Here is a 10,640-nt window from a genome sequence, read left to right as displayed (position 1 = left end):
ACTAGAGGGGGAGGTTTCCTACTTGTGATCGACATGTACAGTAACCAATAGCGGAGCAGTAAAGGCCAAAAAAGAGCCAATGGGATGCCAGTAAGGGCGCAGCTCTCCGTGATTGACAGCTCGTTGGCCAATGATTTGACAAAATGGAGACTGGGGGCGATGCGGCGGCCGCACTGCATCAACACAAATCATTTGAATAACATAAACAGATATATAATCGATGCAACATGCTGGCTTTTAATTTAATACTCATTGTGTTGCGCTGGTGAGTGAACACATCACGTGTACCCAGCCAATCGGGTCGTTAGAGCCATAAAGCATTAAAACAAACTCCCTTCTCTGTGATTGGCTACTTGTTGGTGACGCTGTTGCTGCCTGTCAATCAAACAATTAGCGGGAATAGTCGTTTTACGAGCTTGATTTTTAACTGCTTGTACTGTATATTTTGCTAAAATACAACTTTATCTTTGCTTTGTAAGTACATTATCATTGTCAACAGGCTAAATTATCTTAATACGAAGAGACAGCTTAATATCAGTATGGAAGAGACTTTTGGCCGGTGTAACGTAAATGTAAAAGGATAATTAGCTAATTTAGTAAGCTAGCTAGTTAGTTATAGCTTACGATAATTTGCAATAATGTTAAGAGTATCAAACTAACCTAGTTAAACAAAATCTTACATCTTTAATCCTCTTCATTTAATTTCTCTGTGTCCTTTGCAGCTTTTTACATTGTGTTTTCTCACCAAAGCAATGGCGTGCGTACAACAAGTGAGAACTTCACAGGTAAAATTAATCCAGACACACTTGCTAATGTACATTCCCTGTTTTGTGATGCTGAAAACACAGTTGCTATTTTTTTTTAAATGCAAGTTTCCTCCCTCTTCATAACAGTACAGTACATTTAATCATGTATTGTACTTAAGTTCAGTTTTGAGATAACGTTACTTAACTTGGTTATATAACTTACAGTATTTCAATTTATGTTTTTAGATGCAAAACATATGATCATATTCTTAAACATGATGCATTTTTAAATATGATGCTACAAAGTGGTAAAAACATCACTCCACACTGACGAGCTACAACATTAAATCACCACGTAGACATTAATTAATCAGTTATTATAATCTAATAATAAAACTCTCTGAAAAAGGGCTATTATGAGTACTTTTACTTTTGATATTTTAGGTATATTTCACCTCATTACTTCTACTTGAAATCAGTTTTGAATGCAGGACTTTCACTTGTAACATGGGGCTTTTACATTGTGGTAGGACCTGAGTACTTCTTCCATCTCTGGTTCATAAAAAGTTAATATGTTTAGCTATTTATTAGGGCTGCAACTAACGATTATTTTCATTATTGATTAATCTGCAGATTATTTTCTCAATTAATTGTTTTGTCTATAAACTGTCTGAAAATAATTAAAAATACCCATTGTAATTTCTTAGAGCCCAATCTGATGTCTTTAAATGTTTTTGTCAGATCAACCCAAAGATATTCAATTTTTTATCATGTATGACACTTAAAAGGTTCAAATTCTCACATTTGAGAAGCCACAACAAGCAAATTTTGGTCATTTTTCCCAAAAACATGACTAAAACCATTATTGGATTATCAAAATAGTTGCCAATTAATTTTCTGCTGATTGATTAATCAATTACTTGTTGCAGCTCTACTCTTTACCAAGGTATGACAAGGTAGTAATTTTATTGCTGTACACTTTCAAATCAGTGGTGGTGTACTACTCCTACATTTCCATGCCCTTATGTCATTATTAATGGTTATATGTTTTTATGTTTATATGTTTTATTTATGACTTCAAAGATCACAAGTTGTAAAAAATTAGCACTGAGATACAAAATGTTGTAGCCTCACTTGTTTAAATGCAGCTGTTGACTATCTGGTGTTTGTGTTAACTATAGTGAGTGAGTGTTCAGCACTCTGTCTGTGATTAATTTGTCTCACACATGCAGGATACTCAGCTGTTGCCGAATCAGGTTCTCACAGAGCAGCAGTCCTTGGTTGTTATAAAGAAGCTTCTGGCCATCGCGGTCTCTGGCATCACGTACCTCAGGGGTCTTTTTCCTGAGAAAGCTTACGGGAACAAATATGTTGAAGGTCAGATCACATATTGGCTGCTAGATCCTAAATTTGAAAAGTCACTTCCACTATTTTACCAGCCAGAAAATAGTATTGACAACCAAAAGTCTGGCACAGTAGTGAGCCAACAGTTTACCTACATTTGTTAAACTCAGCTTTCCATGAGCTATCAAGATCAATTTGCCATTTGGACATATATACTAAGGACATTCTTACCCTTCTTTTGTCTTGCCACAGATCAGAAAGTGATGATCCTTAGAGAGGAGCACAGTTGTCCTGGTGCCAGTCAGATTGTTCAGTGGTAAAAAGCTACAACTTTGCACTTGCAGACTAGAGCCAATGATCAGGTTTATAGGAAAACAGCAAGTTGAATGATCCTATTTTTTGACATATTTGTACAATACTTCTGTTCAAACAGGATTTTAATGTGAAGCGTATAATAGATTGGGCTGGAAGACAATGACAGAATCAAATATTACAATGTTTTTGACCAAATAACTTAATGTCAATAGACTGTTTTTTTTGTAATATGTTGCAGGGTGATTGCTGCTTTCAGAAGATATTTACACACAAGGGGCCTCATTCACTAATATGTGTGTAGAAATGTTCTTACTTTGTACACAAAATAAAGGCGCATGCGAAATTACTGTTGGATTTGTAACACGTGCGCACTGACCAATTATGTTCTTAGGACTGTGCGTATGTAAGTGATTCAGAATCACTCTAAATTGACAGGTGTGTGCCCGCTATCGGCAATTAGCATACTACCACGCCCCCCATTTCTCCGTATAAGGAAAGCTCTGTTGGAGCGGTGCAGTAGTGGAGAGAGCTGTCACTCATTGCAAAGAGGGCCATGATAGAAAAAATGTAGAAGAACTTTGCTGCAAACAATAGTAGAAAAGGCAGATTTGGCTGGTAAACATGTCATTAGCACAACCGTTTGGAGCCTGATTGTGAATCCTGTGTACAGCCTGCATACCTGTTGCACCATTACTAAGCAGTACATCCGTAACAAAATAAAAAGATGGTAAATGTGTAGATGTCCGGCTGTGAGGACACTGAACAGGCTGCTGGTTAACCAGCTGCATATATCACAGCTGGTCTGATGGGAGAAATGAATGGATGTCACATTCCAACATGGAAATTTCCATATATAAGCTATTTTCATCCAAGTGTGAACAGGACAATCTTAATATATTAATAATTTCATTACATTTATGATGATGATTTATGGATTACAACGTCTTAGCTATTAATTTTATAATTGGTAAATAAATTGTGTATTATTAACAATTTCACACTTTTTAATGTTGTATATTTAGGCCCAATCATTTTAAATATCAATTATTTAATATCAGTTAAATAATTGTGGTCCTAATATACTGTTTATTGACTATATCGTTTCTTAAGACCGTTGTTTGCACAGTAAGAACAGATTCAGGTAAGAACATGTTGATGAATCTCAGATTTCGTACGCACAGTTTAAGCACAGATTTGTGTGTAAGTACTGTTTGTGAATGAGGCCCAATGAAACCATGACCAAACATTTACAATACAAAGAAGAAGAAAAAACTAAACTCATAACTGTAAAAATGGAGCACTTCAGACCTTGAAAAGTCAAATGTAAGCTGTATAATGATATTACACTCAGCAGTGTCTAGTTTTAAATGATGTGAGGAACAGAGGGGAGATCTCTGATGATCAAAAGTAAAATTCAAGAAAATTCAAATGGTTTTTTTACAGTTAAATTCGTTTATATTATCATCTTGACAATTTTTATGATTGTGACCTCAATCCAGAAGGGTTTCCTCAAAACTATTTCTGTTTATTCCATTTTTACTTCATTCTTTTATATCTCAGAAGTGTATTATCTTGAGTTTTATGTCTCCAGCCACAGTCTTCAGTACATCATATTGTATCACACTTGCACACAAACAGAAGCAGACTTAAATGCCAGAACACTTGGCTTCACTTGGTTTTGATGATGAGTCACTGCTCACTCACCCTGTTAATCCTTATATGTGGAAGAATTGGAAAGTATGTTCACTTGTAATTAGATGTGTGTGTGTTTTTTTTTGAACTCTTAAAGGATGCAGGGATGCTTTGAGGCCATCCAGAAGAAATATGTAAGTCATATTCAACCCTTTCCATCTGTCAGAAGACTTGTTGTATGTTTGATTCAGTCCTGTTTCATGTTTTTCTTATGACTCATAGTAACTAATGTGGTATTTTTTTTTCCTCCCATCAGCTGCGGACAGTTATCATGTCTGTGAGTATTTTTTTACCATTCGAATTCTTATGTTTGGTCTTTTTGAATGTTGATTTTGATAAAAACATAAACATAATAAGCCTAAAGAAATTCAGAAATGTTCATTTTGCCCTTTTCTAGATCTACACCGACCCAGAGAATCCTCAGGTAACATGCAGCTCTATCTCTTCTGTTTTTAATGATGTTCCTATCGTACAGATAACAAGCAGTTCATATCATTTTTATGTGTGTATCATATAGAGCACCTGTCTTGTCTTATCTCTCAGAAAGTGACTGAGTTCTACCAGTTTAGGATCCTGTACACTTCATCTGGAGCACAGATGGACTTTGAAAGGTGACTTTAAAAGTTAGAATAAGTTAACTGACAAAGCGAGTCATGACACTGAATATCAGTGCAGGAAACAAAGAGATAAGGAAACTTACACAAGCATGAATCACCTCTAGGTCGGTTTTACACTTAAACCTACCAGGGAGCAACTTGACTTTCCATCTTAATGTGACTCAGTCGGTGCAGTTAACCCCTTGAAGCCTTTGAATTCTGACGTGTAGCTTGAATTTACTTTTTATTCCTTAGTATAAGAGATTATATGGAACAATATTTATAAACTCACCTTGTTTTAGAACTGAAACGTAATTGAAGCTACATCAGAGAAGATAGGAGGGAAACACTGAAAGATAAGATGCTATTTTAATTTTAATAAAGTTATGTTTGGATCATATTTGCCATGAAACATATGTTTGAATGATGGAAACTGCTACAACAGGATTTAACAGGTGGAGTCAGAGTAGTTTCAGTCTGAGCAGCTGTTTCTGGATTCACCACTGAACTCAACAATAACTTCAGTCGTATTTCACCAGTCAGTTTAATGGTTTTCCTGCAGCGCCGGGTTGACTGGGTTTCATTTCTTCGTCAGCAACAACGACGAGGTGTCAACAATGTCGTGCGGCAACACTAAGAAGGCCAGCATCCTGTTGGTGAGGAAGCTCTACACGCTGATGCAGAACCTGGGTCCTCTGCCCGACAGCGTCTGCCTCAACATGAAACTGGCTTACTATGACGACGGTAACACACACACACAAGCACACACAAGCACACTGTAGTTATCATCTGGGCAAATCAGTTTCACAATGAGAATTTGTAACTGCGTCTATTTGATGCAAACATGCCCACAAATTAAGAATATTTGGAAATAAGTGTTCTTATATTTTTAATATTTGCATAATGTACATAGGTAAAACAGCAAATAAACCTTTTTTTTCATTTTATATCATAATGTAGTGCTTTGTTTAGGTGTTTACTCTCTTAAAATATTTTCCCTGTACATTTCTTAAAAATGGCCACACTCTATAAGCTTATTTATAATCTTTTCACATATTTAGATTTACACAGATTATTTATATGCATCATTATAAGACGGCTCTCGATGCCTGTTTATCACAAAGATCCAGAAATGCCACCAGGCTGAATTCCAGGTAGCTGTGAAGTTATCTGTTAACGGTATTTGAAATGTTTTGCCTTAGAGGCAAATCACTCTGCATACACAGCATATGCACAGCGTGTTTTTAACCCGTGGCAACAATATTAGGAGTTATATAAAATTTGCTCTTATTGATGTAAAAATATTAAACTTGTGCCTCCTTTTAACCCTTTCTTTGTCAAAAAAAAGGCACCACATTGAACATACTGTCTTATTTTATGAGTCGCCGTCTCATTGTTTGTTTCTCTGTCCGTCTGCCTTCCAGTCACTCCTCAGGACTACCAGCCGCCAGGCTTCAAGGAGACTGACGGCGACAGTTTTAAGTTTGAGAAGGAGCCTGTCAAACTCACCATGGGCGAGGTGGTCACCCCCTTCCACACCGTGAAGCTGGACATGGCCACAGAGAGATCGAGACTGGAGCAGGTGAAGGAAGGAAAGAGTGAGAGAGACGGAGAGGACGTGTTAAACCTGACTTGAAGTAGGCTGTTAGGCTGCATTCACACCAGTCGTCCCGTTCATTTAGATGGGGGTAGCGCGGCGCCACACCGGACTGCGGCCGGAAAGTTGAGCCAGAGTCAACTTTTGGAGAAACTCAAGCCGTCGTCACTGCGGCTGAAGGCTGCAGTGGCCAATCACAGCGGGAGACCAGACTGACAAGAGTAGTAAACTCTGCCGTGAGGGAGGACAAAGACGTTACCAGAACGAGGGGAGGACATTTCTCTTCGCTTGATAACGTTAGTAAAGTTAGACTTTGCTGTCGGCTTCCCGACTCATTTTTAAAAAAAGACGAGAGAAAAAGAGAGAGAGAGAGAGAGAGCAGCTGTGGACGAGTGAGCTACAGAGTGAATGAAGAGAGGGAGCGCTGGTAGCGAGAAAGCCGGTGAATCAGATCAATAAAACATTATTTTCTGATTGTTTCACAGCGGTTACATTCTAGAGCACAAATAAACACGCCCACAAACCCCACACACCTCCGCTCAACCCTGCGGCTGAACATCACACCGCCTGATTTGATGTGAATGCAGCTTTAGGCATCATAAAATCCTTTATATGCACCAGAATACCTACATAGTATAGCTTAACTTCTTAATATTCCCCTTCTTGGAGGTGTTGTTGTATTGTAATTGTATCAACTGTCTTTAAGGGACAGTCTTTTGGCCTTCGTCTCCTGATCCACAAGGTTCACCGCAGTCAGCACTTTCGGGAGCTGATTTTGATCGACAGTTATGGATGTCGCTTAATGTGTGCAGGTGGAGGAGAGCGTTCATGAGACGGAGAAGTGGGTTCTGAAAATGGAGGAGGAGGGCAGTCTGTCTCAGGTCGGCACACAAACAACTCACAAAGTAATCGTTTATTTCACTCCATCAACACTTCTCTGAGTTAAAAGTAAAGCATGTCATCAATTTAGGTGAAGTAATCATGAATGAGACTAAAAAATATCAATAAAAGGTTAGAGAATTGAAGATATTATGCTTCCTAATTGACAAGTACGAGGATATTGTTTTGTACATTTATCCAATTTTATTTTTTCTGCTTTTAGGAAATAACGTGGTGTAAAAATGTCATAAAAGTAGTATTTTTAAACACAACAAAACTTTGAATACAGTCAGGTTTATATAGTCCAGTTACAGGCGTATCTGTGTTTATTATTACAAAGTAATAAATGAGTAACAGTGAAGACATTGTTTATCTTTATCCAGACACAGATGAGCTTTAACACACAGTGTCTGTTTGTACATTTTGACATGACCTCCACAACTATTACACGTGTCACAAGTTTGAACGTGTTCAAAGCCTCCGTGATCGACACAGGAATTGGGAAACGTTAAAATGTCGCAAACGCAAATAAGGCTCCAGGTCACAGGATGCGTGAGTCACCGTCTGTGATCGACAGCAGTCTGTTGTTGTGGTCAGCGTGTTGACACTGCGCGATCACTGTGTTCAGATAACATTTTTTTAAACCTTTTAGAGTCACGTGATTGAAGATGTGGAGAAGCCCGACAAGGAGAACACAGACTTGGGCAACACTGGTAATTCAGGTTAAAAAAGAGTTCAGTTCAGTGGTGTAGTTTGTTTACTATAATGTTGACATAATGTATAAAGTAACTGCATGTGTTAAGGTGATGACATCACTACAAGCTTGTAGCTGTGTTATCTTATAGTCAACTGTATATAAGGTATCATCAGGTTAAATTAAATTTTGAAGTTGATTTCATTAAAACATGGCTCTGAACTGTACTGTTATACTTATAAATCAGATTATCAGACTAAATGATATCAAAACAGTCCAGACTTGAGGAAGAATTAGCACTTTGTGAACTTAATGGAGAATTTTTCTTTCTTTTTTTTTATGAATTGAAGAGATCCAGATGAGCTGTCATGAGAGGATCGAGAGTTGTGAGGAAGTCACAGAGGTAAGTGTGACGTTAACTACACTGACCCCAATACGTCGTGAGCATGTGACGTGAAATAATCTGAAGCTGCAGAAGGTAAGATTTATACATTAAAATACATTTATAGATTCATTCTTGTGAAGTGGAAGTTGGTGGTGAGGAATCAAAACATAAAAGGCTTAATAAAAGCTTTTCATAATCAACAGCAAGCAGTAAATGCACCTTGTGGAAAAAAAAGCTGTGGAAGACAGAAAAACAGAATAATTGTTTTTGTTAAGAAGGTGAAGCTGAAGGCTAGTTTTTGTCCACCATTTTTCATCCAGCCATTCTCGGGATCGCTTCTTTTCAAGCGAATCTTTTAGAAGAAAGTTTTTAAAGTGAAATTGATTGTAGTCTGGGTTTCTCACAACTGGTTGAATTTATCAAATACCAAAAAAAAAAAAAAAAATCAGATTTAAACAAACATCTTTTAACACAAAGAATTCAGAAAATGTCAACAGATTCTCAGCAGTACAAGAAGGCGGGATGACGAGTAGTCTCTGTGTAAACATGAAACAAAAGGGCCACTTAGGCTGCACTTATGGTCGGCGGCGTTACGGACCATCTGTCCCCTCTCAGATGGACACTCTGGTGAAGAGGACCTCTGACATGGAGGTCGGTTTGAAGAGGACCAGGAGTGGACGGATCATCAAATCCACTACGGTTAGTCCAGCCACTTTAAAACTCAACAGCAAACCCGTCGTCTCCTTTACACCGTTACAGCTAGATGACCTGAACGACCCTTCAGTCTGAGAAAAAAAAAACACACGCTTCAGTGTGGCGCTGATCTCAGGTTACAGTTTATGTGAAAGTTTAGAAATTATACCCATAATGCTCTTTTGAGTTTGCAGTTTTAAGACCTAAAAGTAAGAAGAGTTACACGTTTCATCGCACCAGTATTTATTTTATTAATGGGGTAAATGGTCATAATTTAATGTGAGCTCACTCAGGTTATTTTAACGTATTTATCATGTTTGTATGCATTGACTTACAACTGGGATATTTGAGTATTGTGTAGGTAAAGAAAGCCACTGTGTTGTGCTTTTTGTTGTAGAAGACGGTGACACAGTTAAGTAGATTTTTAGAAATAAATGATTCGTTAAATATCTAAATTACAATCATGATAATGTTAAGAAACTCATTAGCAAAGAAATAAATAAAGTGAAGCTCAGTGATAACTCTTTTGAGAATGTCTTATGTATGTTTTTGTGTGTGTGTGTGTGTGTGTGTGTGTGTGTGTGTGTGGGCGGAAAGGAGACAAACCTGACTGTGAACAACAAGAAGGCGACAGCTATGAAGGACAAAATGGTGAGAAACTCGTATGGCAGCATTAGTGAACTCTGATCTCCTCGTCTCTGTTTTAGCAGAATGTAAAGCAGCTGGTGAACAATAAAGCACCCGTCACTCTACATATAATGTTAGAGCTACAGTATGTGCCTGCTACCTCAGATCACTTCATTAAATATACAGTATTTATATGTATATATATATACCAAGACTGGAAAGTGCGTAAATAATTTTGAGGCTCTAAACAATTTCCAGTTCATGAATGATTTTCTTCAGGTGTAAAAATGTTTATAATGAACTCAATTTGGAAAAAATGAACATTTTTATCTGTTACGTCAGCGTTTTTGGCATGTCTACAGCAGATTTCAGATGAATTTTGAAGTGGAAAACGCAGAGGAACCTTTTGTTGTTTCACACATGAGTCAGCATTCATCATTTTGGTTTCAGAGTGGGATGTTACCTGTTAGTAGACGCGTAAAATACAGGGCTTGGCTTGACTCGACTTGACTGCGTGTGTCTTCTTGCTGTTTTAAGGTTTCTCAGTATGAAATCCCCAACAGCCAGGAAACGCCGTCCACCTCCGCGTCTAGGAAGAAACGCAAATTCAGCGAGCCCAAAGAGCGCTACTGACCTTACACCCCACCACTAACTAGGAAGCATTTGCTGAACTGATGCTTTTTTTTTTTTTTATAAATTTTCAACTTTGCGTACAAGTTACATCGTTCTGAAGGGAATCCCCCAAAATGTTTTGTAAAATACATTTAAATAAATGTGTCACTACAGTTGAACAGTCTGCATCTCTGAAGTTGGAATACTACTTAATAAAACAGTGTTTAAGTTGTCTTTACTGGATATGTTTGTTTTGCTGTTGTCATTCTCAGTTACTTGAATAAAATGCATCTATCAACAGAAGGTGTCAGAGTTTACATGACTCTTGGTTATTAAGTCAAGTCAGATGTATTTCTGATGTGCTCTATCAAAATCCTTTAAGGAGCAACAAGCCATACAAGTCAGTTATTATATTTTCTTTGTGCAGAGCTGCTCCCAACATGATGATGACTTTTATATC

The 10,640-nt window shown here is 37.6% G+C and overlaps 1 protein-coding gene across 4 annotated transcripts; it reads left to right on the top strand.

The window, feature by feature from the left end:
- The first annotated feature begins 364 nt into the window (after nt 1-364).
- Nucleotides 365-10,255, top strand: hormad1 (HORMA domain containing 1). Of its 4 annotated transcripts, none has more exons than XM_067600518.1 (16): nt 365-474; nt 723-785; nt 1,979-2,123; nt 2,343-2,406; nt 4,195-4,231; nt 4,354-4,374; nt 4,495-4,521; nt 4,641-4,708; nt 5,289-5,437; nt 6,118-6,275; nt 7,103-7,195; nt 7,822-7,891; nt 8,214-8,266; nt 8,864-8,947; nt 9,539-9,592; nt 10,106-10,255. In XM_067600518.1, the coding sequence occupies exons 2-16, from the start codon at nt 753-755 to the stop codon at nt 10,199-10,201; spliced, it is 1,152 nt and encodes a 383-aa protein (XP_067456619.1). In that variant the 5' UTR covers nt 365-474; nt 723-752; the 3' UTR covers nt 10,202-10,255. The 4 variants fall into 4 exon arrangements, with proteins under 4 accessions (XP_067456619.1, XP_067456621.1, XP_067456620.1 ...); XM_067600520.1 differs by having other exon boundaries at nt 366-474; nt 7,103-7,171; XM_067600519.1 differs by having other exon boundaries at nt 367-474; nt 7,822-7,882.
- Nucleotides 10,256-10,640: the final 385 nt, after the last annotated feature.

This window comes from Thunnus thynnus, chromosome 10 (genome assembly GCF_963924715.1).
Source record: "Thunnus thynnus chromosome 10, fThuThy2.1, whole genome shotgun sequence".
Classification (NCBI taxonomy): Eukaryota; Metazoa; Chordata; class Actinopteri; order Scombriformes; family Scombridae; genus Thunnus; species Thunnus thynnus.
The sequence above is the reverse complement of the archived record's forward strand: the minus strand, read 5'-3'. Positions and strand labels throughout refer to the sequence as shown.